This window comes from Oxyura jamaicensis, chromosome 9 (genome assembly GCF_011077185.1).
Source record: "Oxyura jamaicensis isolate SHBP4307 breed ruddy duck chromosome 9, BPBGC_Ojam_1.0, whole genome shotgun sequence".
NCBI lineage: Eukaryota > Metazoa > Chordata > Aves > Anseriformes > Anatidae > Oxyura > Oxyura jamaicensis.
In genome coordinates, this window is record NC_048901.1 from 13,794,586 (window position 1) to 13,822,066 (window position 27,481).

The 27,481-nt window shown below is 45.8% G+C and overlaps 2 protein-coding genes across 7 annotated transcripts in view; both read left to right on the plus strand.

Annotated features, from left to right (window-relative positions):
- The window catches only part of ATP13A4 (ATPase 13A4), a 41,780-nt gene extending 31,795 nt beyond the window's left edge, over positions 1 to 9,985 (plus strand). For both annotated transcript variants that reach the window (XM_035335182.1, XM_035335183.1), the window contains 8 exons: positions 427 to 536; positions 1,778 to 1,874; positions 2,616 to 2,688; positions 3,241 to 3,415; positions 3,850 to 4,064; positions 5,269 to 5,357; positions 6,993 to 7,073; positions 7,549 to 9,985. In XM_035335182.1, the coding sequence (XP_035191073.1) occupies positions 427 to 536; positions 1,778 to 1,874; positions 2,616 to 2,688; positions 3,241 to 3,415; positions 3,850 to 4,064; positions 5,269 to 5,357; positions 6,993 to 7,073; positions 7,549 to 7,770 (1,062 nt within the window). In that variant the 3' untranslated portion in view covers positions 7,771 to 9,985. The remainder of the gene's footprint in view (positions 1 to 426; positions 537 to 1,777; positions 1,875 to 2,615; positions 2,689 to 3,240; positions 3,416 to 3,849; positions 4,065 to 5,268; positions 5,358 to 6,992; positions 7,074 to 7,548) is intronic.
- Positions 9,986 to 15,954: 5,969 nt separating this feature from the next.
- Positions 15,955 to 27,481, plus strand: part of ATP13A5 (ATPase 13A5) — a 30,952-nt gene continuing 19,425 nt past the window's right edge. The window contains exons 1-8 of one of the 5 annotated variants that reach the window (XM_035335188.1): positions 15,956 to 16,402; positions 20,406 to 20,579; positions 21,563 to 21,709; positions 21,917 to 21,987; positions 22,064 to 22,144; positions 22,693 to 22,762; positions 24,555 to 24,689; positions 26,860 to 26,932. In XM_035335188.1, coding sequence (XP_035191079.1) covers positions 16,340 to 16,402; positions 20,406 to 20,579; positions 21,563 to 21,709; positions 21,917 to 21,987; positions 22,064 to 22,144; positions 22,693 to 22,762; positions 24,555 to 24,689; positions 26,860 to 26,932 — 814 coding nt within the window. In that variant the 5' untranslated portion in view covers positions 15,956 to 16,339. Of the gene's footprint in view, positions 16,403 to 20,405; positions 20,580 to 21,562; positions 21,710 to 21,916; positions 21,988 to 22,063; positions 22,145 to 22,692; positions 22,763 to 24,554; positions 24,690 to 26,859; positions 26,933 to 27,481 lie in introns of all 5 variants that reach the window. The other 4 variants (XM_035335184.1, XM_035335189.1, XM_035335187.1 and 1 more) reach the window with 4 other exon arrangements.

Here is a 27,481-nt window from a genome sequence, read left to right on the forward strand (position 1 = left end):
CATGACTTCATACATCCTTGTGGCAGTGCCACCTTGGCAGTGAAGCACTCACTTGTATTTAAACAAAGTCCCAAGGGTTCTCCCAGGGTAAGCAAGCAGAGAAACTAGACTGTCTACCTAAGAAGAGACAGCGTGGAAGTACTGACAAAGGAGGCACAGCTAAACCTGTCTTCTGTAGCTGGTGGTGGCTGGCTTTGGGGTCTGTGGCAAATGGACTTTCTCATGCTGTCATCTCCTTACTGTTTCTGCACCTGATGCCCCAACTACATCCTATTGGAGAAACCTTTTGGGTGGAGCATACCCAGGGAGTGAGAAGGGGTTGCTGTTCACAGAACACATACTGTAATAAGAACTTGTTTCTTGGCTGACATGTCAGTTCCTGGGTCCTTCTGGCTTGTGGGTGCTGAAGAGGACTATGCCTTTCAGGCTTTGAAAGTGGCGCATGCAGGGATATCGCTGTCAGAGCAGGAGGCATCTGTAGCTTCACCCTTCACATCCCAAACCCCCAGCATAGCATGTGTGCCAGAGCTAATCAGGTAAGCATGGATTTTTGTTTCCAGTTATATTAAGAAGACATTCCCCAGTCTCAGATCTCTCAAATATTAGTGTTAGTTGTTCCAACTAGGCCAGAATGTATATATATGGAGAAAAATAAATATCTTTGACATGGAAATCACCATTTGCTTAGTTACTGTCTGAAGTTCCTCTAAGATAAATTAATTCTTTCGCCTCAAAGCTACAGGAGGAAGGCAACTACAGCTGAGCATTTTGTCATTAGCAATCTTTTAAATGCAAAATGAACAATACTACATAAGCTGAACCAAATGTCCACAATGTCAACCTATTCACTACTTTTAGGCTCTGTCTCTGTCCTATGCAAGCAAAACATTAGCATCTGTTGTGCTACTCCCTTAGTTAAGTTTTGAAAAAGGTAAGTTATCTGCTTCTTACTGAGGAAAGTAGAAGGAAGCATGACTGTGCCAAACTTAAGCATTTGTTGCAGTGAACATTATTAGGAGTTGGAGGAATTCACTGTCTAGAGCCATGAACTTCATTAGGAACAGCATTAGCATTGGGTCTGCAGGTTATTTCATTATGGAGTCTCTTCCTAGAACTTCCTCCAACTGCTGCTCAGAGAAGGAATACCTCTATCTGATGTGAGCTGCAGTGAAGCTAGGAATAGACACAACAACTAGCCTAGTCCATTGCTCTAACCACTAAACGCAGTTTTCTGAGGAATCTACAACATTGGATAGGAGTCTTCCTTATTCTCGTGGGTTTTCCTCTAAAATCCCAAAGGTATTTGATATTGCTGTGAAGAAGGCCAGGGTCCCAATTTTGCTTAGTTGCCAGATAAATAACTGGGAAGGACTTGGAAAGAGTCTTTTACTCTAATTGGTTACTATATGGTCACTGCAGAAAGAGAGGACTTGTCATTTTGAACTCACTGAGCAGCTGCTTGGCTTTGTATGCTTTTCCTCACGTGGAATTGTTATCTGCACTATTAGCGTCAGCAGGAAATCATGCTGGGGTATATTGTAGTGTTGGGAAAGTGGTTTACTGCAATCAAGCTGTTTTGCTTGCAGCAAGAATTCTGCAAGTGAAGATTCTACTTTTGTTCAGGCCAGATTTTATTTATTTTACCTCCCAGTAAAAAAAATAGTAGAGCCTTCTGTCCTTGTGACAAATGCCTTGGTTTTCAACTGCGCTTTCAGAAGACTGGCAACAGGAGAAGACCATCACCTAATTGTTGTCCTTTATTCCTATCCTCCCACAGGGAAGGTCGTGCTGCCCTGGTCACTTCCTTCTGCATGTTCAAGTACATGGCACTGTACAGCACCATTCAGTACCTTGGTGTCCTCCTACTGTACTGGGTATGTCTTGGGAATATGGGTCTTGTTCAATAGAAAGGGATGAGCTACTGTTCCTTTGTAGGAAAAACATGGCATAAGAGCCACAATAAAACTAGGATACAGAAGTTTACCAGAGCTGCAAACTTCTGTGACATGATCTTACGGTCCTTCTGTACGCTCATCTGAAAACTGAATTCTTCTTATTAACTCCAGCCAATGGGCTCAGGATCTGCTCTGGGCAAAAAGAAGGCTGAGATATTAAATGGTATTTCATGTAAGGACATATGTCTGTGAAAAGGGAGAATCTGGCATAAGCATATGCTGTTGCAATTTACTCAGCATTTAAAGCATGAATTAGCTTGACAGTAAGCAAAATCCCCTGGAATGTCTGAAACCACTTTTACTTGGCTCCTTCCCAACTAGAGAGGAGGGCTTCACATTCAGAAGTCACCCAGCACTGAGAAAGGATGTCTGTCTTCCCAGAGGCTTCTTTTTTATCGCACTGAGTGAACTGGGATTGTCATTAGTCTGAACAATACACAAAATGAGAGCATTCACTGCAGGCCCAGTGATGATGAATCTATTGGCAGGGTGGTGGATTGTGCAGTCCCTTTATCTGTTCAGTAGCGTACTCTTGGAATTTCAGAACAAACAGCAGAGCATTAGCTCAGTGAAAATAATACGGCTTTCTAGAGATGATATAAACAAGCCAACAGCAAATGTCTGATTTGTAATGTTTTTTCTTTGTGTTCCTCTTTTCAGCAACTAAACACCTTTGGGAATTACCAATTTTTGTTCCAAGATCTGGCTATTACCACTGTAATTGGTGTGACAAGTAAGCCCCTTAATCATCCTCGGTATTAAGAGAATGGATCTCATATATTTTTAACCTCCTTGGAAATGCATAGTCCTATGTACAGAAAGGATGGAAAGAGACTCTGTAGACTACTGGACATTTAGATAAGTAAATAAGACATCTTGTTTGAGAAGAGAAGGCTCTGAAATGGGTAACTCACAGTGGTGCAGTTGCTGAACATAAAGAAACAAAAAAACCCAAGCCAGATTTGACAAGTGACCGAAAGAGAACAGGAGAGCTGGAGCATATCCTTATAGCGTTGGGCCTGAGAGTAGCCAAATAAAATCAAAATCTAACATTTGTTTTTGAAAAATGCCTCATGATAGACAGATGCCATTAATTAACCCATTCTGTGGCCAATAAGATTTTAGAAGAAAATAATTCTGTATTTTATACTTGATATAATATTTGTATGTGCTATAGTGAAGATTATAGAATGTAAAAGTGCTGGCCATTGATAGCAGTCAGTAATACACAGCAGCACTGCTGGTATTTTGGACGCACGAGTAAACATGACTGTACATGTTTCAGTGAGTTTCACAGATGCCTACCCAAAGCTGGTTCCGTACAGACCTCCTAGCCAACTCATCTCACCCCCACTGCTGCTCTCTGTTGTACTTAACATCCTCTTCAGCCTCAGCATGCAGATTTTTGGATTTGTGATGGTCCAGAAGCAGCCCTGGTATTCCAAGACGGATATACACAGGTAGGTCCCCTTCCTGGGACTTGGGTGGCACAGGGCAGACACAGAGACAGGTCTGCGTGATACTACTGATCAGCTTGACTATAGTGTGGATGAGCAGCTGCAAGCAGACCCTCTGCTTCCCCACCAGCTGCTAACAGAGTAAGCAGTGGTGTCTTCAGGTCCCTAACCTCTCCAACAAGTCTGCTGTGCCGCATAGTGCTAATTGTAAGAACACTTCCGCTGAGCACTAAGAAGAGCAGGGTATCCATGTAGGTTTGAACTCAGGCTCTGCCATGTTCAGCAGGTAAGACCGGGGCACTGCCAACAACCTACATCGCTGTGACAACAGGAGCAGATCATGATGATGAGGGAGGATGCCTGATAGTGGTGGTGGAAGCTGGGTGAAATGACCAGGACAGAGATCATTCGCTGACCAGAGTGATAATTTTTTACAGTGCCTGCCTCTCAGGGGACAGCCACATGCAGAATTCTTCCTCAGTTTCCAGCCAGGGCCTCGAAGTGATGGGAGATGGAGCCCTTAATGAAGTAGACAATGGCTACAAGAGCTATGAAAACACCACAGTGTGGCTACTGAGTACCATCAACTGCCTCATTGTAGCTCTAGTGTTTTCCAAGGGAAGGCCTTTCAGGAAACCCATCTACACAAACTGTAAGTGTGGGGAGGGTGGGAGGGATCTGTGAGTTGCTCAGCTCACTAAGTCAATTCACTAGGACAAAGTTAACACTTGATCAAAGTGATGCCAGCCACAAAAGTAGGAACCCAGTAGTGGATCCCTAAATGACTAAAGGTCAGCTTTTTGGAAGTTTTAGTCTCAGTGGCATCCTGTAATCAGCAGCTCTCTGAGCTGGACCCACTTTTTGTGCTTCTGTGCTGCTAAAAATTTGGCCCAGACATTTGGATTTCTGAAACAAACAAATGGAGTCTGATACAAAATTGGTGGAGTTGGCTTGCAGAAGCATCGTGGTACTTAAGGGAGCCATGTTATGTTAGAGCAAACTCTAATGAACTGTAGTAGGTCTTTTCTGCCTCTGAACAACTGTCATGAATAGAAGGTCAGCACATGATGTTGAAGTTCTGGAAGTTGCTGTGAGGCATAGCAGGGCTATTCTTTTTGTCTGAGGGACAATCCTGAAGCTGTCTCTCAGGCAAAGCTCTGTTCAGCTCTTCTGTGCTAAAGAACTAATTTATTGCTGTAGGGTTCATGGCTTGGAAGTTTAGGTACAGTAATAGTGAGGAGGAGACTTTCGTCCCAGGTAGCAGAAAGGTCATCAGTCCTGGGCAAAACTCGGGTGAGTGAACGGAGGGTGAAGTCTGGCACATGCCAGCTGGAGAAAAAAAATAATTTGCATATCATTGCAATATTTGCCTTTGGGGGGAAAGAGGGTAGATTCTCAGTTACTTCTTACATCCCGTTCAAGAGTGAAGTCTTGATATTATTAAAATAGAGGGCAGAGCTCCTAATTATATTAACAGGAGCAAGACTACATCCTAGACTTCTTTCTGAATGACAGGAGATAATGAGCTTGGTGTGAGACTTGCTGAAAGGTTCTCTGGCTTCTCAGTGTGAGAGGTCAGATCAAATGATCAAAATACTCTTTTGACATTTTAAATCTACATATGCAAGGCTCATCCCAGCCTCATATATATCTGCTTGACTGAGTAAAGCTGGGGTTTTACTCTGTTCATTTTTTCTTTTGCTAAGAATTCTTTGCTATCTAATGGATTTTTTTTTTTTTTTTTTTTTTTTAGTGTTTAACATGGAAAATTATGGTTACAATCTTCTGTAGTAAAGGCAAGCAGCTGAGAGTGCTCATATACCTGTGGTTTTATTTACTTGTTCTTGTCCCTTTAGATGTGTTCATTCTGGTGCTCATGGGGCAGCTGGGTGTTTGCCTCTTTCTGGTGTTTGCTGATATTGATGATCTCTACTCTAAGATGGATGTGAGTATTGTTCCAATGTGCAGCCAGTCCCAGTATAAGTGCACTGTGACAGTTTTTAATAAAAGGCACAGATTTCTGCAGGGATGTTTGGCACGTCTGGTGACAAATCAGATTTAAAGAGATGGATTTTAGATGATGGGATTGAAGAACCTTCTGGAGACACGGTAGTTCCACAACTATTAGGATATTTAACAAACCAAGATCTGTGCATTCTGACAACTGGACAGCTATACCTCAGTTTGATTGCTTCAGTGAATTGTGCATGCAGCAAAAGATGACATCGCTAAACTTATTGGTATGTTATGGCTTGATGGTCGTGAGGCCAGTAGAAAGGAGCGAGGGCCTGCAGCTTTAAACTAAAACACCACACAATTCTGATTCTCAGCCTGTGCTGCTCTGCACACAGATCCTCTTGAAAATTCAGCATTCTCAGCAATCTTCAGTACTCACTCCCCAACATTTTCAGGCTCCCTGTTTAAATGTCAGACAGCCTGTAATTTCCTAAAGCAGCATTTGGGTTTACAACAGCTGTAGAGAAAGACTAGTGAGGCTGTCATGGCAGAGGATTTGTCTTGGTAAATACCAGTAGGGCTTGGTTTATTTAGTCTGGCAGAACACAAGCTGGGAGTTGCCTTGTGCAAATTCATTCTAGGAGAAGTGCAAGGAAGGGTAAGATCTACATCGGCTGTAGGACAGCATTGTCAGTAGATCCAGCCATTAATATGTTAAGGCTGGAAGTTGTAAGGAAGATGTTAATATCCTCTGCTATGACTGTCTCACAGCCTTGTACTAGGAGTCATGGAAACAAAACAACAAAAGAAATGCAGAGCTATTTTTTAGTACATATATTAACAGAATGATGAAGCATGGTGGCTTTGGATAACTGGTACTGAACACGATGCTGCTTCCACTCCTGTATCTTTATGTGAGAGCTGGCAGGTGGATTTAGAAATGGAAATAATGAAAGAAATAGAAACACAGACGAGAGCAACATACCTGGATTTTGAACGCCAAGCAGCCTCACCGTGTAGCAGTTCACAGAGCAGAGGCTGAGCAGGCAGACCCAGTTAAAGACTCTGCCACGAGATGGCACTTGAAAGCAAGTCTTAGTCCTGTTGTGGGCTGTGGTGGCACAGGACAAGTGTCAGCACTGCTGCCGTGAGGGGCTGAAATGCCTTTGGGGAGAACTGCAAATCTGGGGGGCTTGCACTGGATTTGCTGAGAAGTCAGAAGGAGGGAGTGGCAATAAAACCGCAGTAGCCTAGCCCTGGAGAAACTGCTGATCCAAATTTTGGATCTGAGCTGCATCTCCAAAATAAGTTGAGCAATAGCCAGAAAACCATTGCTGCCAGCTATGGGAAGCTGGAACTGGGTTTGGAATTTGAAATACTTGGAACTAATTTTGATATTAGGAAGAAAGGAAACATTTAGATTTCCTGCTGCTGTTCTGGAGTATGGTTTTTTCCGCTGGTTCATAAGGTTAAATGTTTCTTTATCAATAATTCCTCAGGATAAGTAGCAATATTGGTTTGCCAGCAATGTACAGCCAGTGTGGGATTCTGGCTGTTGATGACACAAGCTCCCACCAGTGCCTAGTGTGGAGACATTGCTTACTGGCTTCTGCTTTCTTCCCAGCTTGTTTGCACCCCTACCACCTGGCGGATCTCCATGGTGATAATGCTTGCAGTCACACTTGCTGTGTCCTTTCTTGTCGAGGTGAGTGTGCTTCTTTGAATGTGCCTGTCACACTATTCGAGGAGACAGCAGGGTCAGGTCCCACTCTTTCTCCATCCTTCTCAGTCCAGTTGGGGAATATTCAGTAAAAGCGTTGCTGTTACCTCACACCTCCTCTCTTTCTTCAGATCCCCACATGTAAGTGATTGGATGTAGTGAATGCCAGGCCCAACTACCCTTTCTTTAGTGAATGGGATGTATCAGACCCTGTCCCACGTCACTGAAAGATGTGGAGTCTTTTGGTGTTTTCTACTCAAATCCTGCAGAATCTTTCTGGTGAAGAGCTCTGGTAGAGCTAGTATGAGAAATCCTCAGTAACAGGCTATGTGAGGGATGTGGATGAACAGGAGAGTGTGGGAGATCTAGGTCTCCACTACTTGCCCTGTGTCCTGTGGATGAAGAGGAAAAGCTGCTGTCTGAGTCCTCCAAAATTTTCTTTTTGCTCTTTCTTTTACAGGAAGCTGTCATTGAGAACAGAGCCTTGTGGCTGCTGCTGAAAAAGACTTTCCGGTACCACTCAAAGAGCCATTACAAGAGGCTGCAGCGGGTGTTAGAGCAGGACTCATCCTGGCCACCTCTGAATGAAACCTTCCTCTCTGATTCTGTGGCAATATCAGTAGAGGAAAATACGGGAGGCCATAGCAATCCAACATTTGATAGCAATGAGGACGCACTCTGAAGGAAACTGCTGAGGACACAACAAGGACAGTTGCAGTTGGCTATAGAAGGACTATCTCATAAGAAAAGAGGAAGGATTGACCCGCTGCTAACCCCCATTCTAAGCCTAACTGGGCCTGGCTCATTTTTTCATCAACCAGAAGCAGAAAAGCTGGCTAGTAGCATGACAACATAACACTGCTATCTTCTCTCCCTTCATGCACATAGGAATGGCCAACTGTAAATGGAGCAGCCAGTTGAAGACTGTCAAAGTACCCATGGTTGAAACACCATTGCTGCATCCTTCTCATGAGCTGCATTATGCAGTGGTGTCTTTCAGGGATGCTTTTCTCATTGTGCTGACCTTCTGCAGTAAATGCAACAGCACCAAGCATTTCTGCAAGGTTTATCCTACCTAAAAAATCAGCTTCCACCAGCATGTATTTCCTTAGCCCTCTGATGCTAGGCTGACTTCCTGCTTACCACATTTTACAGCTCTGTCCGCAGCTGGGTACAACAAGACATCAGTCAGTGAGGCTTAGGACCAAGAAGAACAGTTCATTCTTTGGATAAGGTCTGAGTGGGGAAGTTGTCCCCTTCAACTGACTGCACAATTTGTTTTTCACAGCTGTAGCTTGCCCATGTATTTCCTGGGTAGGGTTGAGTAGCACTTTCTGACCACTTCAACACAGGAGATTATATGCTCCTACAATCTAATGCTAAACCAGTCTTGCATTGCTACAGAAACTCAAAGAATTGGGCAGATTGGGAATCATGGTAAAGACTCCTTTGGTCTTTTAAAGTAGTGCTGGAAAACCAAATGCAATCACTGGAGATTATGCATTGTTTTCATTCAACTTGTCTATCAGAACTGTGTTCGAAAAGAGTTTAGCATGCATAAAAAATAACTAATACTATTTTTCTAAAAAGAAAAAGCGTTTAAACTTGAATAAAACATTTATTTGACTCAGAGCATTTATTTCCTCATTTTAGACAACTTTGACACAAGTAGATGGGTTAAATACCTCCTAACCTACTGCAATTTACCTAATGGTAAATACCTACCACAAGGCCATGTAACGTGACACAAACCAGAAGTGGTTCACGTGGCTTCATGAATATCTCTCCAAAGTTAAGAAGCATTCCGAGTTTGCAACAAATCCCATTGGTAGATGAAAGCTAGAGGTTTCTTGCTCTATGCAGTCCTTGCAGCTTCAGGAGAAAGCATGAGAGTAGGTTAGTGGGGTTATTCCTGACATCTGCTGTTTGGGGTACAGTAACAATTTCCTTGGAGACCAAATTCACCGTCCTATTTATGAGCTCCTGCACACAAGAAATGTGTTGCTGCATGTAACAAACTGGCAGCTGCAGTAGGCTGCAGACTAGGCAAATATTCATGTCACAATTGGTAATAGTATGGAAGTGTCAACTTTGGCAAACCTATGGAATTTGTAGGGTCGACAAGATAAAGACCTGCTTGCCTACTGCTGAAATACAGCCTTACTTGCAAGGGAACAGAATAAAGATGCTAGGTGACATTTAACCTATGCCAGCCTTTAAGATGTCAATCTTTGGCTCCTGTGCAAGTCCAGTGTCTCCAGCTGTAGTGGGGCATATTTTATCATCTTCCCTCACTCACATCAGCCACAGTTTGATCAGCAGAGCTATGTGGTCTGTCACTGCTGCACTGAACTGCTTACACAACTTAACTCCGTGGCAATCAGGAGACAGGTGATGTGTTATGCACATCATTGCTGCAGAGAGCTGCTCATACGCACACATCAAAGCCCCCATCTGCTACCTTACCTCTGGGGGGACATCAGAGCTCCCAGTCCACATCCCCCTGCTGGGATAGTCTCTCTTTTTTTTTTTTTTTTTTTTTTTTTTTTCAAATTCTGCAGCTGCATAAGGGCAGACACAGATCGACAGCCCTGGATGTGGCTTTGACAGTCCCTGTCTGCAGTCCAAGCTATCCAAACACAGATGAAAAATCCCCTAGAGGATCAAAACTCCAAGCTCACTTTCTCCTCTTGTGACTGGCAGCAGGCACTGGTTGGACAGACCCCAGTGATCTTTGCTGGCAGGCAGTGTCCATCCTGGTTAGCTCTCTTAAACTAAAGCAAAGGGCAGGCTCCCTGGAGCCCAGCCAATCCACTGAGCCACACAGCCACTCTTAACAGCTGATGTCAAAATTTGATTTTTCTTTTGAAATACAATTGTCCTAGTTAATAAAGTTTGTGTGTGTGTGTGTATGTGCTCTACTTTCTTTTATTTGTTACTTGTTTATTTTGATACAATCATCACAGTTTCTGTCTACTACTCAGCACGCCAGATCCCAGCCCACTTGTCAGCACACACGAGCAAAGGAGGAACAATGCCCATTCTAAAAGATGCAGACCATCACCAGTAACAGTTGTAGGTGTGCAATAACATTAACAGGTCAAAACCTTTTAGGTAAGTATATGGTCCAGGGAACAGCATAAGGACACGTTGAACCTTCCACGCCAGTTTTGGTGGCCACATCCTGGCGATGGAGGGTGCCTCTGTGGGGGTGCAGGCACCGTGGCGCTGTCTCCAAAGTCTGGGGACATCGGCAATGCCATTGGCTGATGATTGCCTTCCTCTGCCTGGAAGTTGGGCCACAGGGAATGGGCCTGGATCACTGTCAGGATCCTCAGGAGAAATGGAGAATGTCCCAGGAAGGCAGCTGGAATGAGCGGCTCATTACTGGCACGTGTTTGGTTCTGTGGACTGTGAGCGCTGGAGAACATGCCAGGTTGTTACACAGCAGAGATTTTACATGCTTGTTGTAGCTGCCTTTTAAACTTCTAGGGAGAGGAGACTGCTTATTTGAATTGAATATTTTATGCCTGATTAATTCTACAGATTACTCTGAATACAGCCTGACTTATTTGCTGAAATAAATATCAATTTAATTATAAATCTTTTTTTTTTTTTTTTCTTCTTCTTCTTCTTCTCTGGGGACAGAGGGTGCTGTATTACTGCTTTCTGTACATTACCTGCTGGTTTCTTTATACATCAACAGAATCTTTTGGCATGGCTGCAGCTTCACGTTTCCTTACAGTTGAATGGACACATGGTCCTTGGGCAAAACTAGAGCTTTAATAAGTACACAAAGGAGAAAAAGAACCTGAACAGCAGTAAGGTTGTACATGCTGTGTACCAAGAAGGAGGGTTCAAATTGCGAAATGTGACAGGATGAAAATGGCAGGCAAGCGCCAGCATGTCCCTCTCCTGTCTTTCGTTCCGGGCTTCTTCCTGTTTTGTGTGGCTCTGGATGGTGAGCTCTTTGTCCTGCGGATTTGCCTCTCTCAAGAGCTGCCAGGATCCCCTGTGCTTGACTAAGCAGCTGGAGAGGGCCTGGAGCTGCGTGTCTCTGGGAGCTGAGCAGAGCTGGAGTTGAACTGGAGAGTTCTGGATTGCCCCCCAGTGGGGTCTCCTTCTCCATTGTACTCCAGCAAAGCTGCAGGCCCAGTTTTCTGGATGGACTTGTCAGTTAGGAAGGTCATAAATGCTTCTTGGTGTAACCCCCTCTGCGAAATGAGGGCCCTTGCCAGGCATCTTGAGGACATAGTGGCAGAGGCAGAGCTCTGAACAAGCTCTCCAGGGCTCTCACCGTACCCTTGTTGCCCTTCTCTTGCTGTCTGAAACACCTGACTGCCATACACCCGCAGTGCCTGCAAAAGTCAAGGCAGAGACCCACCAGAGACAAGTTGCCCCCCCCAGAGCACTGCAGTCTCCTTCACACGAGCCAGCCAGGTAGCCGGGTTGGGTGAGCAGATAACCAACAAGGAACCTAGGCAAGGCAGTGTTGTGTTTTAGCTCCAGATGCAGGAACCACACACAGAGTGCCCAGGGCTCCTTGGAGAGCCCCTCTGTGGTGCTGCCTTGGGCACATCCCACCACCTTCCCCTGGGGACACAGGGCCCTGCGGTGCTGGTGTTGAGGGACTAATCCAGGATGAGCCCTGCAGCACTGTCTGCCAGAGATTCCTTGGGAATAGCCATGGGAACAATGGGATCTTCCTGGAAAGTGAGCCACCCCACCACTGCCATGGGCAGTGCTACTCGAAGGGGAAGAGAAGGGCTTTCAGGTGTGCTGTGACTCAGGTTTGTCTTGATTTTTCTCTCGTGAAATGGAGAGTGCCAAAACAGCCCATCCTGGTGGGTGAGGGGCTCAGAGCAGTGGGTGCTTGTGCTAGGTGAACAGACCTGGGGAAGGGGCTTCACCCATCTGGCTCTCCCAAGGCAAGGCACCATGCCATGCCCCCTGTCAGCAGGATGGACTTGGGGCTGGGCAGCAGGCCAGGGCAATACGAACTTCCTCCCTCTCCAGCGACGCAGGGCTTGTCACCATGAAGAGGTCTCATCACTGTTCAGGCTCTGCTTCCCTGACAAGAAGGGTCCCAGCGCCATCCCGTCCCAGCCCAGAGCATGATGTGAGGAAGGCCCCCCCAGAGTCCACAGGGCTTGTGGGGACAGCAATGGCATCCCACCCTTTGGCCTGAGCGTAACAAGGCCCTTTGGCCCTACGTGACAAGGCCGCTGTCAGCAGACATTGCATCGCTCCCTGTGCATCACGGGGTTTCATGTTCTTTCAGCCCATCTGCATGTTTTGTTTGCTTTGCTGGTGAGTGATGTACTTTAGAGCAAACTTTCTTCCCGGTGTGTGCAGGGGGAACATCTCCCCCTGAGGGGGATCCTGCAGAGATCACACAGTGGGACCTGATGTAGTTACTTTGCCCATCTCCTGCCTCTGAGGCAAGACCTGTCCTTAGATCACCCTTGGCAAATTTTGTCCTAGCTTTCCTTAAAGCAGGGACAAGATTTCCCCTGCCCTGGGTAGCCTGTTTGAGTATTTAAATATCCTTTAAGTTAGAAAATCTTCCTGAATATCTAACCTAACTCCAAAAATCTAATTGTTTAATCTAACAAGAAATTAGCCTGGTTTCTCCTAGTCTCTGACAAAAATAGGATAAAAAAGATGGCTGGCTGTCTTCTTTTGTGTACTATAGGAGTTGCTGTATTACAGTTCAGCCTTTTCTCTTCTAGTTTAAACAAACTCAGTTATTTAACCAGTTCCTGTTTTCCCAACTTTTAATCGTGTTACCATTTGCACTCCCTCCATTTAGCTTACACCTTCCTAGAGCCCGAACTCTAGCCAAGACCTTGCTAACACCAAGTCAAGTGGAATAATTTCCTCCGTCTCACGGTTCTCACTACGCTCCTGTATCTGTGACTCTGAATGACAGTCACAATTTTGGCAAGGGGATACTCAGCCGTGGTTAGCTACACCTCCTGCTCTGGCATACACTTACACCACCTCCCCATTTTTTTTTTGTGCATTTTTCCTCCAGCTACTGAGCACAGCGTTTTTCTGAATTTCATATGGTGACTCCATATGGCTAACATGCCCAAATCATGCTGCGATGTGTCTTTCCTCTAAAGCAGATGCTTCTACCAGCTCAGTGTCATGAACGCATTTTGGTTGCCTTCTCCATCCTATTATCCAGGCTGCTATCAAAAACATGAATATTTTTGGTTCCCCTGGGATGGACAGCAAACTGCTGACAGCTACTTTGAGTTCAACCCTTCAGCCCGTCATGAAAGGATCCTATTTCCCCGTACCCTCATATCTCTCGAGGAGTTCTATCAGAAGCCTTACTGAAGTCTAAATATGCCACATTAACTGCTTCTCTCTTATTCCCTGGAGCATCTCCCTGTCAGGGAGGAAATGAGATTGGTTTGATAGGATCTTCCTCTGACAGATCCATGTTAGCTGCTCCTTATCACTTCACTATCCCCTAGCTACTTACAAACTGGTTAAGAATTTTCTCTCTCAGCCTTCTGTGTATTCAAGTTGGGCTGGCTGGCCTGTAATTCCCCAAGTTTCTAATTCCGCAGGCCTCTCTTTTTCACCTTAAAGATGCTGGCACCACAGCCTGGTGGGACTGGGGCTGGAGGTGTCCCACCCAGCTCGGGGAGCTCTTTGTAAGTGCTAGTGGTGGGCAGCCTGCTGCCCTGACGAGGGGACTGCTGAGACTCCAGTCCAGAGACTGGATCATATTGATGTAAATAAGATACACCTCACCCCAGGTGATCAAAATAGAGTGAACTAATGAAACCACCCTGCTAATGATGCCTCGCATGAGTTCCCTTCCCCTGGAGAGTTATAGGAGGCACTGGCTGGTGTTAAGCAACCACCTGCTTGCAGTGGTTGCACTTTACCTCTTTGTGTACAAGCCTTTCACCACAAGAAGGTCACAGAGGACACAGATGGACCTTGTGAAAGGCCAAGGTGCCAGCACTACGCAGTTCCTCAGATATCAGTGTTTCTTCTTAAAACAACAGAGTGGAGTGACCTGCAAGTGTATGACATCCTGGTTGCTGCATGCCAGTGGCTGCTCTGCAGAGCAGTGTGGTGGAGGAGGTTGGTGATGTCCCCTCAGAGGAGAGGGAGAGGCAGAGGGGACTGTGTACTGATGTTGAAATCTGACTTCAGCCAGATGGTTCAAAATGACAATGCTTAGGGGAAAAAAAAAAAAAAAAAAAAAAGGAAAAAAAGAAAAATATGCATTTTCCTACCATCACCCTGATTTTTCAGGATTCTTCAGTGTTTGGTCCATCTTTGCTGTTTCACGGACACCACTGCAGCTGCAGACACGGATCTGGCTGGATCATGCAGGGCTATCCCCAGGTAGACTCAGGATGAAGCAAAGTGACATGTGCTCTTAGCTCATCGCAGTGCCGGACAGCTTGGCCTCTCCTTGCTGTTTCAAAGAGAAGAAATATGGATAAATAGTTTTATTTCTAGCAGTCTGCCTAGTAAAAGATGCTTTTCTCAGTTGTTGGAGTATTTTCCAGGGTAAAGCTGCAGATGGAGGGAGAACTGGTGGACTTCAGACAAGCTCTGCAGTCTCTGGGCATCATTCTCTCTCCTACCTAGGGGAAGAAAAATTTGGAAGAATTCCTGATTTGCCATCAGAAAGATTGCACAAAGTCTCTGTCTATGGGATCAAAATCCTCAAGTCTCATCAGTGACAGCCTCCCTGTGGCCGAGCCAAGAAGGGATTTCTAGCAGTCTGAGCAAACTCAGGGCCATTGCCTCTCCTCACAAATATGTAGTTTATTCCAGGACAATAATACAGCACATCTCTTCTGCCTGGATAAATGGTTATTTTCAGGCTTTGTGACAGAAGGAGAATGGGAGTGAGACAAAGCAATTTTAGGATAATGCTTGGAAAATGTCCCTGACAGCGGGGGCACAGGAGACTGGAAGGTGTGCAGTGGAGCTGTGCTGCCCAGCTGGGCTTCTGCAGAGGATCCATCCAGCCCCTTTGCTTTCCCTGTATCTCAGGCAGAATTTGAAGCAAAATGTGAGATTGAGGGGATGCCCAGAGCTATGGGGGGCAGGGGGGGAGTCAAACTGGATCTACCCCTGCAGTGCCCCAGTATGCACCTCCACTGTGCTGAAGCCAAGTCCAGACCCAGGCACTGTGACCTTATCCCCAGAGGAGACGCCTCTTGCTGACACTGTAACAGGACAAAGGGGTTCTTTGGTATCGGAAGATAAAATGGCAACAGACCACAGACTAAGTCTGATGGATTTTATTTTAACTGCATACAACGAGTTCCAGTATAATTAAGCGTGAGCGGAATGGGAGCAATTTAAGCATAAGCAAAAGGAAAGGGGAAAAGCCACCAGGCACAATACTGTTAACAATCTTACCTGCTGATGAGACAGAGTCAGGAAAGTTGCTGACCTCTCCTGTTCTCTGTAATGATGTTAGACATGGGGCAGCACTGCTGGACCAGCCAGTGAGAGCTACCCTGTGCTGGTGTTGGGCACTCTCTTGGTGGGATCGAGACTCCGTGGCTTCCGCATGCTTAATAGGATGTCATGAGATACATCTTTTATACAAAGGCCTGAGAATGAAGCTGGGCATGTTTTGGGTAGCTGGTGATCTGTAAATCTGATAGTCTTTTGATGCCCTGGAGGAGGACATTGTTTATGCTAACATTTTTCAGGCTGTCACACAATTGATCACAGGTTCCTTTACATAAACTGGTTATGCAAGCATGCAGTGCCAGCTCTTGTGTTGGCCAGTGCCATACCTGAGGTAAGGAGCATCTCACCACAGGCATCATGCAGGGAGTGCCCAGCGCTGGCCTGGCTGCTCCGGGGCCAGCTCACTGCGGGGCTGAGGCACCCTCCCACCCTTCTCTTTGCCCCATGTCTTGATTTCTCCCTGGCACCAGCCTGCAGGCATCCTCCCTCTGCGCTCCGCTCCAGCCTGTCCCACCCCAGTGAGCACAGCGATGCCAGGAAGCAGAGAAATGCATGTGTTACACAAGCCAGGCATTTAAGGCATTTACACGTGAGGGTGGATTTTCCTCTCTCTCCTGGGAGCATAATAGGAAACGTATGCACAATGAGACTTGCAAAAGGCAGCGGAAAGGACAGCGGTGAGAGCTGGCTGTAACACTGCTCTGAGCTCAAGCCCATAGCTGTGCTTGACATTGCATGACCCCACCAGCAAGGACATCCAAGGCTGGAAACAAGACAGTCAGATGGAGGAGAAGTTTTGGAAGGATCATTGTACGCTCCTCAACAAGGATGAAGAAAATGAGCTGGTAAGGAGGGGGGGACTGCGGTGGGGTTAGGTTTCTTTGTGTACCTCTTTTCCCACATGCTTCTTTTGGATATGCCTCTGCTTCTTCAATTTCACCCACCATTTGGGCACTGTCTCTTCAGCATAGCTTTGATGAAGGCAAAACCCTGGATCAGTCCTTGCTGACTTTGGTTTTGGCCAAGTAAGGACTGAGGAACACAGTACTTCAGTCCAGAGGCATGGAACATGGAAAGGACCTCTTTGCCTGTCAGAAATCATCTGGCCACAGAGCAGTGTCCCTTTCCCCCCTCTTTATTCTGTTGTCTTTTCCACCCTAACTGTGATGCTCTCTGCTGATAGGTACCCTTCCCATATCATCGTGTCACCAGAAAGCAAGTCACAGGGAAGGTGCTTACAAATGAGCTTTATCCTCAGTCCTTCTCTGGAGCAGCAATTAAATCTCTTCTTCTGCCTTGTAGGGTCTCCACTGCTTAGCAGGCCTAGAAAAATTGGGCAGATGACTGAAGTCTACTGCAATTCTCATGAGAGGAATCCGTATATGTCTTTTATGGCAGCATTTACAAAGCAAATCTTTGTCTTTATGGGCTTTTAATTAATATTAATTGAATCTATGTCATATTTTTGATTGTAACTGATTATTGACTATTGATCATTGATTATGTGCAGCAGTCTGGAAGGGCTGCACTAAGGGACTGCTTTGCAAATGCAAGGAGTTGGAAACTCTTCCTCTCTGTGCTAACGTGGACTGATTACAGAGTCAGATGAGCATGGTAGTAAGGCCTTTTCCTCCGTCTGTGCAGGGAACAGCTGGAATACAAGTGTTCTCTGTGCATGAGGTGGGCACAGAAGTAGATGCCTCTGCACAGGTGTAAAATATAGCCCTGTATGTGCTAGAGATACATATGTGCTATGTGCACTGGAAGCACAGAAGTGAGCTTTTGCCACGATGGGATCTTCTATCCTCTGCAAGCAGATAGCCACAAGCAGAGGCTTCCCAGCATCTGCTCAGTGTCACTGCCCAGCCTTGGGGACTGAGAAAATGCCTGCACCATGGTGATGCAGGCACTCAGGGCATGCACAGGTGGGGGAGATGCTGCCCTGCAGAGCACACCTGTGTCTCTGCACCAGGTTTGCTCACAGGGCTACTAATAGTGGTGGGGCTTCAGCCCTGCTGGCTGCCTCTGGTAAATCCCTCCTGGGCTTTGCCTGCTGTGTGTACAGCTCATGGGAGCTTGTTTTAGACTAGGGAACTCAGGCTGGCTGAAGTGGGCTGGATTCAGCACAAAATCAAAAATGTGCCCTGGGAGAGAGGTGATCCTCAGCAAGTCGTCCTGTGTGTCATGCATAGCTACAGGCAGTGTCATTCAGGGTGTCACTAGCTGGTGTGGGGAGGTGGCCCTCCAAGCGTGCATGGTTCTATGAGCCTAGGAAGCAGTGGCAGTACCAGCTCCCTGATGGGGATGGATGGCCAGCAAGGGTGGCTAGCGGGAGGCTGTTGCCACAAGCAGCCCTTTACCTGGGAACCAGTGCTCCCAGCTGAGCTGCACCCATATCCAGGAGATGCCTCCCTTACCCCATCCAGCCTGTGGATGTAGTCCTGCTTGTAGGGAAGGGCCCTGGCTCTGCCCTGGAGGCTGATGATGCAGCACACCTTGTGCAAGGCTGCCTGGCTTGGGCTGGGCGTTGCTTTTTGTAACATGTCCTCTTCCTGTCTTGTTTGCTTCCAGGTGCCGCACTTCTTGGGGACTGTTCCTTGTGCAGGCAGGTGCTAGCTCAGCAGGGCAGTCCTGCAGTGAAGAGGGGTTCCCCCAGCTCTGGCTCTTGGCACAACCTTGTGAGCACTGAGCATGCAGTCTCCGGGCATGGGCTGTGTGTTAGCAGGAGTTCCCTTGTACCCAGCTGATGCAGGATGGTCCAGCTGTTTGGCTGTGTTGTGGCTGTATCAGCACTGACTGCTCTGTTCCTCTGCTTGGTCTTGTGCCTGGGCTCAGCCCCATTGTGGAGTTGCTCAGCTGGATGGGCAGCTCCCAGCCTTGCACCCACCTAGCCCTAACATCATGGTTCTTCCCAGGCTTTGGCCGAGGTCTTGACCCTCTCCAGTGCCTTGTGGGTGAGTTGTGGTCCCAGATGCTGCACCGGGCTTCCTGATTTCCAGGCATGCCTTTGGTACTTATTTATAAAAATGCTGCTATTTAAAGGCAGGTAAATGAAGATCACCATGAGTTTCCCTAGCTATGGGCACTAGTTTGTCCTCCAACCCTGAAAATATCTGTGGTTATTGGCTTAAACTTTCGTGCCCTTCAAAGAAATAATATTTCACATGCTGCACCTTTAAAAGCTGCAGTGCCATTTTGTAATGGATTTTGCTAGCTGGTGCAAGGGCTGCATGATTATCTTTATTTCAGTTGAACTGCATTGATTTCAGCTTAGTTTATGTTGATTATGATCAGAGCTCAGATAAATCAAGTTAATAGCTCACTTAAAACTGAATAGGTGCTTACTCCACTGCTTTTTAATCACTTTAAAATTATACCTGAACCTGAACCGGTGTAATTGTTGGTACAAGCCCAAGGTACAAGGAGCTCTGCCTTGTTGCGTATTCTATCCTGTAAATCCTGTAAAGTGCCAGCCTTCCTTCTGTCATTTCTCTGGTGTGTAATTCAGATGTGGGTCTTCCTCATTTTTATACTTTTTTACATTTTAAAATAGCATTTCCTTGCCTCTTCTCAAATGCAGATGTCAATAGCAGGCTGTGCTCCCATGTCACATTGTGTAGTTTAATTGGCAAGCTCCTCTGGATAACACCCAGACCCTGCAGTGTAGCCACACGTAGATATAAAGGAACTTTGCTTTTACTCCCTACCTCTGCCTTTGCTTTTACTCCCTACCTACTCCCTACCTCTGCAGAGTCACCAAATGCCTCCATGAGGGCAGGTGCCTCACGCTCTGGTGGCCACACAGTGTGGGCTTAGCTATGTGAGCTCTGGCTCGGGTGTCTCACCTTGGTGACAGTTCAGCTTCTTGCAGGGGCCTGTCCAGCAGCACCCCAGAGCAGTGAGGGTGATGCTGCGGCAGCTTCCCCACATCCCTGCCCTTGCCAGCAGCCCTGGGGGATGCTGCAGGGCTTTTTGGGGCAGGGAAGGGAGCCAAGAGATGGCCAGGAAGCACTCTGCGTGGGGAAATGAAGGGGACTGCTGCAGCAGAAAGGGAGACGCCTCTCTGAGGCAATGGCTTTATTTCCAGCGGAGGCTCCAATACAAAAATGAAATAATCATTTGTTAGGTTTTTACTTCAGCTTTAATCAAACAAAAGCTCTTTTCCCAAGTAAGTGTTTACACAATTTACACTAGTATGGGAGTCAGAGAGGGAGCCCTGTTGCGGGGGCTGCCTGGGTTCCTCCTCTGGTGCCTGGCAGCAGGCAGAAAGGGACAGATGGCTGCTGGTGAGTGAATGGGTCATACAAAGCCAAAGGGCCCTTACGTACTCGTTTTCAAGGTACAGTATAAATTATGGAGGGTAACATGCCAGTAGGTACTGTACCTGGCACCTGAGAGGACTTGCCAGGGGCTTGGCATTTTCTCTCCCCCAGGCAGAGTCTGTTCTGTTCCTCCTCTGCGAGGTGGGCTTTGGCACTGAGCTCACATGGAGACATTCGCCTGGGTTGCAGGCAGGTGCTGGCACTGCAGAAACACATGTTACTGTGACAGGTCAGCTGTAGTCTTGATGGTAAAAACTCCAGAATGGAGTTAATTTCTCAGAAATCCTGGGAGAGCTGACACAAGACCACTCCTCTGTCAACAGCAGCCTGGCATCCTGCTCCTTCCAGCAGCTCTGCATGCCTAACTATGCTGCGTCAATCAGCAAACTCTAATTTCCTAAAATGACCTCAGGCTTCTATGAGGGCCTCAGTCACCGGTGTTTGTTTTCAATAAGCTCAGGGTTTCTGATGAACAAATGCCAAGGTCAAGCTTGTTAACAAAGAGTGCTTTCTCTTTGCTGTATAGGAGATTTTTGGCTACAAAACCCAAGGCTGCCACAAGGCCTTGTGCATTGCTGGATACATCTTGTCCTGTGGGGCTCTGCTGCTGCTGTTTTACTGGAAGCCGGAATGGGACGTGTGGGCAAACTGCATCCCCTGCAGCTTGGAAGAGGCGGACGTAGTTCTGCTCAGAACCACCGTAGGTTAACCCTCGTACCTTACTGCTGTTTGCAGAACCGACTGTTTTCCCAAATGGGGCAGCTTGTCTTCCTGTGCCTGCATGATGCAGCAGGCTAATAACACTCTCCACGTTTGGAAGTGTAGGGGTAGGGATGAGTCAAGCTTCAGTGCAGCTCTGCCTCTTCCCGTCCTCTATGTACAAGAGGTAGAGCCAACTGCCTTTGCAGGAGGGATCATCTTCAAAAATTGCATCTGGTAGTAACCTTTCTGCTTTGAAGTTATCAGAGAATGTTGAGGAGGTGGGTTTTGGAGAGCTAGATTTTAGGCATTAGTTGTGTTCTGGGACTCCATCACTGTAAAGTAAAACCTTACACAATTCTATCAGAGCAAATACTTAAAACACTTAATGGTCAATATTTCAATGATATCCCTAATATAAATGCACTCAAACCACTAAAAGAGAAATCTATTGCTTATTGTAACTAGTTAGATGAGACTAAAGTGATTAAAGGACAATTTAGTCTGACAAGTGCATCTGTAACAGTAAAGCTGAGTTGGTTTTGGCTGTGGATGTAACACAAGTAACACAGCGTTGTAGGAAATCTGCAGATCTACAGCTGGTGCTGAGGATTCAATGTCCACACTAAAAATATTTCAGAAAGCTTTTACTTCCAGCTAGTTCTAGTCTGGTCCATAGACTGAATATCCACCCAGTAGCTATTGAAGCACATCTGGCTCGGTTTCATGTTCTCTGAAATTCCTCCAAAGCATGAATCACAGCAAATGGAGATGACTGTGTGATTGACTTCAAAGTGCTTTACTGATCAGTGCTAAAGCACCGGTACCCAGTATCCCTGTTGCTATGGGCTTACATTTGCTATGATTGCAATGATGCCACAGCGCTGCTGTTCTCTGGGAATCTCATATATACTTCTCAGAGTCAGGAAACATTATCTCAGGCAACATTTGGGGTTGTCAGTAAACTGGGCTCTATTTCTCTAGGATGAGTTTCAGAGATACACCCGGAAGAAGGTGACCTGGATTGATTTGTCTGCATTGGTACTGCCTGATGGCAGTAATTCAGAATGTCCTCTCGTAGCTGATAAAGACTCTGTTATAAACAGAGCTGTAAAGAAGCCCCAATTAAAGGTAAGAAGAAACATGGCAGGAAGATGATGGGTAAACTAAGGAGTCAAGGCACCTGGAGGCTCCCCAAAATGCTCTGTCATCATCTTCCTGCAAATCCTGTTTTCATAAGCTGAAGCTTTCTCCTAAGACAAGGGGGACTGTTTCAGTAACATAGTGAGCTGGTTTTCCCTGAAAGTCAAAAGGAATTTCTGCTGTTTGATCTTGCAGGTGAGATGTATACAGGTGCAGAAAATCCGTTACATTTGGGACTTTTCTGTAAAACAGTTCAAGAAAGTTGGGTGAGTGTCAGCAACCTGTTATAAAATCCTTTGTAGTGAGGGAGTCCCCTGTGAGAACTCTCTTCTGTTCACCCAGATCATTAGAAGACAGCAACACGTGTCACAGCATACACCACAAGTTTGGAGCTGGCCTGACAAGGGAAGACCAGAAGATCAGGTACAGTCTACATATGAGTTGATACCTGAGCTAATTATGACCGTATGACCTATTAATTCTCTGTATTTCATGTGAGGTTCTCACTACTCACCATAGTAGTAAGGCAGTGCAAACTGCATGGGTGGCATTCAGGAAGGTGCAAAATCATTATCCCCCACACCTTATTGAGCTTTTTGTGTTCTGAGTGATGCCAAAGTAAGTCTGGGGAAAACACCACCAGTTCCAGCTTGGGTTCAGGGCACAGCAAGCCTTGACTGGCTTACCTTGCCAGCATCTCCTTAAAAGCCCTCCAGAGAGCTCATCATGGGGCTTAGCAGCAAACTGACAATCTTTTCAACAAGGAAATAGCAAACTTCTGCCTCTGGGTAAAATCCTCTCAGATACAATAGCTTCTTGACAGATTTATTTGTCCTGCTCAGCCAACTGTGTCCCCAGGAGTTACCTGTTTAGATAATTGTTAATGTTATTTGGGCACACAGCTTTCTGCATGAAGCCTTACCTGTGTGACTAAGTTATAACGTGGGGAACTCTTCTCTCCCTTCATATAGGCAGCTGGTGTGTGGGCCTAATGCCACTGAAGTTGAAATTCGCCCCATTTGGAAGCTACTTTTTAAAGAGGTCAGTAAGTCTGACTGGAGTTGGGTAGGACAGGTATGAAGTGTTTTTGAGACTTTGCCTGGGCACTCTGGGATGGAGCAGTTGATGCTTCATAGGCATGAGACAGGAAAGTTGGCGAACCTCCTTTATGTTTTAATAGTCCAAACGCAGTATAAAACATCAGAAATTCTGCTGCTGGGCTTGTGGCCTTGACAGCAGTGTAAATCAGGAGTGTGCTTAAAACACTTGCAAAATTCTTGAAAGTGCTTTATTCACCTAGCAACTTCCTTTTCTCCTGTGGCATTGAGGCAAGGCACACGTTTCCTGTGTCAATAAGGACATACTGCAGGAATATCTTTCCTCCACAGAGGAGAAAACTAACACATCTTGTGGATAAGAGGAGAGACACATGGATGATTACTGGCTGAGTTTGTAAATAGAAATGGTGGACATATTTTTTCCAACCTGTAAGCAGAGGCTTTGCATACAATATAACATAATGCCATCAGTGTTCACATTAACGGACTATGGATACCACATCAGTATTTCTGAAATAGAAAAGAGCTATGAGTGATGGGGCTCCAAGCTAGGATGTGTCAGCACATTTCTGAACTTTAAGAGGAGTTTTTTGAAACCCCACAAAATACATGAAAAGCTCCAGGGCCCCTGAAATTGGTTGGATTTCACCATCTTTTCAGTGCCCTCTGGAGATGGTCTTGAAGAGAACTCCAGTGTAGCACTCTAAAAAAGTTTATTTAATCTGAACTTTGCACTTCCATCCAAGTCTGAAGCTTCGTGATTGAAATATTGATGGTGGTGCCTGAAGGCAGAGTGGTCCTCGTAAGCTGGTAGTATTTCTGTCCAGATACAGAGTCAGTGGTTGAAGACTGGCATCCTGATTTAGTGTCTGTCTCTTTGTCCTAGTGAATGTTGAAGAGTGCATTAAATTTTCATTGAGGGACCAAATTTGTCAGATGAATAATTCAATTCTAATCCTTATGCAGACAGCTCTTTCGGTGGCTATTTTAGTTATATCAGTTCTACAGAAAAGTCTGTCACTCCTTCAGACACACCGAGTAGTGGGCAATTCTCTGGAAAATTTAATCTAACTCTGTTGTTGTTAGTTAGATACCACAATAACCACAATTATATTCTGAGTTGAATTTCAGTGGGGCTTGTTGCCTGTTTTAGCATAATGCATTAAAGTGAGTGACTAGTATTGTAGAACTGTCACAACGCAGAGTAGCCAAAAGTATGAAAGTGAGAGAAATTCGAGCCTCCAATTTAGCTGTAGTCTGAGACTGATGGCCCCACAGACCCTTATTTTTTTCTGAGATTTTTCTTCTTGTAAATAAATGCATCCGCACTGACATTCTTACATCACAGTGTATTAAAGGCAATTACTGCAGTTCAGTCTTCTTCCCTTTTTCTCTCCCATCTGTGTAGAGATTACTTAAAATCACCAATCACCTTTGTTAGATGGCTACAGTGAGAATCCAACTGACTAAAAGTCCCTTAATCTGACTTTAAGTTGTCATCCTAGTTGCTACTGCACAGTAACTGGTTAGCAACAGCTTTTAATTACAAATACCATGAGTTACATGTAAGCTGGTAAACTCAGAGATGGGGGCTATTAATGCTCTAAAACAACCATGAAAACAACCATGAAAACATTGTCCTGTGATGGCAAAACAATCCTTCAAGTTAGTGTTGAAGACTCCTAGACGTAATAATGAAATGTTCTCCCTTCTTCCTGCAACCCATCTCTGCTGTTATGTCCATCCCCTGACAGCTGTTACATTTCTGTTTGCAGATTTTAAACCCCTTCTATGTATTCCAAGCCTTCACCCTCACACTGTGGCTGAGCCAAGGCTACATTGAATATTCGGTGGCTATCATAGTCCTGTCGATCATTTCTGTTGGCCTAACCGTGTATGACCTCCGACAGGTGAGTGCCATGCAGCCATAGAACTTAGAACTTAGAACTTTATGAAGGTGGACAGTACCCATGAGTCTGGTTCCTACTGTAATTTTAGGAGACTTGACTTCCCTTAAGGTCTGCTGAATAGTGGGTCTTAACAGCAAAAAGAAGCATGACTTTTTTTTTTTTTTTTTTTTTTTTTTTTTTAATTCTCAAATCTGTTCAACACTTCTGTCACAGATATTGCTCCTTAGGAGCATTTTCTAGTAGTCTCAGCTCATTCACCTTTTGACCTCATCTGTGATGGCTGGAATCTTCAGCCTCTGTGGCAGAGGAACATAGATCAAGGTGAGCCTTACACAGTGGCTGCAGGCCATTGAGTCTCCGCATTCAGGCAAGTGAAGTGCCTGCAGCTTCCTGCTGGAAGTGCAGAACACTCTCAGGGAACTTGGAAACCACTTCCTTAGTCTCTGAGCTCACTTTGAATAAACAAGGAAGGCAAAAATCACATGGTAAGAAGGTGAGGTAAGGAAGAAGAGAGAAAATATACAAATGAAAATGTAGAAAATAAAGTGATAGGAGCAGAAGTCTGGCAGGCAACATTTTAGATTGTTCTGGATTTTACTTACTGCTTTCCTCAGCATTGTCAAGATTTAAAAGCAAAAAGGAACTGAGTCCTGGTGAATGTTTTGTTAATCTGCAGGAAGAATGCAGGGGTTAGTGGACAGTGCTGAGGAGCATGGTTCCCACGGATGGAGTGATGTGGTGCAGGTGGTGATGGGAAGGCAGCCATGGGGTGTGAGGGGCTGGCAGTCCTGCTCAAGGCCAGCCCGAGCACTTGTGTGGTGCTTCAAAGACAGGCACAGCTCACGTTGCCTCCAAAGGCACTGCTCAAACCTGTTTTCCTGCACTAAATGACTGGTTGGGGGCCAGATTCAGCCCTGGGAATGGCTTCTTGAGCCAGGCATACAGCAGGCTGCTCTGCAAAATGCTGCCCAGGGGAGGTAATGATTTGTCTTTGGGGCAGTTGGCTGTGGGCTGAGCTGACCCCTCTTTTCCATGGGCTAGGGGGGCACAGCATGCTCCTGCATGGGTCCCTGGGCTTGAGGGCCTTTGGGCAGTGTGTGCTCACTGCAATGCTCTGCTGACACGGCACTCCATGCACCACGCACCCTCACTGCCAAGGGCATGCTTGTATTGCTGCCTTGTTCCAGCCTCATGCCGGTCTCAGCGAGCGCTTTGTGAATAGCTGGGGCTCTTGCCAGCACAGGTGTGTTGGCCATGAATACCATTTCTATATCTCAGGCTAAAATCTGTATGTGTCATGTAGGATGAATAGCACTCCTGTGTTGAACAAGCACTTGCATCCCTTTAAGAGTACCTTTATCCCTAAAGTGGTGATGTCGTGCCCTGGTATTGCAGAGCACCAAAAACAGATACAGTCTGTTCAGCTTTTCTTGGCAAGGCCAGTTTTATTGTGTAACTGATAACTTTGGCAGGAAGAATTACAATGTTTGGGGCCTCCAGATATTCTTCAAACTGGTTTCACACCCTCACAAGAACAATGCTAATGAAGAAATCCACACTTGGGGATTAGTGTTTTTTTTTTTTTTTTTTTTTTTTTTTTTCTTCAATTGCTGCTTCTAAATCAAGATAGTGCATTCTCTCTAATGGTCTTGCAATGACAGCTGACTTCATCATCATCTCAGGGTACATAATTGTCTGCATTAGATTGCAAAAACACGCAAAGCACAGACACCCAGTCAAATTAGAATTTTTCTTCTCACAACAGCAGTGTTGTAATGGCAGTCTTTACAACTGGGTTGTTTTGTTGGAAGCCTCCTAGCAAGGATAAGACTGTTGAGCAAAAAGAAGCCCTTTACTAAGGGGCTGCAGGTAGCAGTGTTGCAGCTGAGGAGACTTGCTCTATTATGAAGCAGGGATAGCCCCATGAAAGCCAAGGGAGGTACAGCAGCATGAGTCAAAGCAAATTGAAAATTTGGTCCAAGTTCCCACAGCAGCTCGTTCTAGGTTAACTATGAATCAGCATCCTGACTTCTAAAGAGAGATGTGAAAACTCCCCTGGATAACTCAGCAGAGCTCAGTTTCTATGATATTAACATGATCAGTGAATTGTAACATGCTGCTCAGCTTGAGCGTTGGTGTTTCAACACTGCTATCGCTTTCCCATCAACAGCAGTCTACTAAGCTGCATGACCTTGTTGAGGAGCATAACAAAGTCCAGGTTACAGTCTGCATGAAGAGCGAAGGTGAGTCATCTGAGTCTCATTTTCCTCACAGGCCTGTGTAATTAACTGATGTGTTGAAATGTATCTGGACTTGCACAGCTCCTTTTGGTTTCCATGACCGAAACGTGAAGGGCGAGCTGCAGGGAGAATAGGGCAGAGGGAGGTGAGCCGGGCAGGGCAGCAAGAACTGCAGGCACAGCCTAAGCGATGGGGTAATGATGCATCTCTGTTGTTATCACCGGCATCTGCAGCATCTGTAATGATACAGGCAAGCCTAGTAATTTGTGTTGAGAGTTGGGAACAGCTTGGAAAACTTAATTTCCCAAACAAGCAACCAGATAACAACTCTGGCCTTCAGAGATCTGCTTCCCTGCCCTGCTATAGGCTACTTTCACAAGCTTGTCAAGTAGCTTCTGAGCAAGTCTCGAGGAGTCTGGATATATGGCTCCCACCGAGGTACATGCTTCCTTCCCTGTGTCTCAGTTCCTTGCCCATAAAATAGGGGTTATAGTATTTTTGCCTCCCAAAGGTGCTCAGATATGCAATTCCTAGGGTTGATGGGAGATGTAA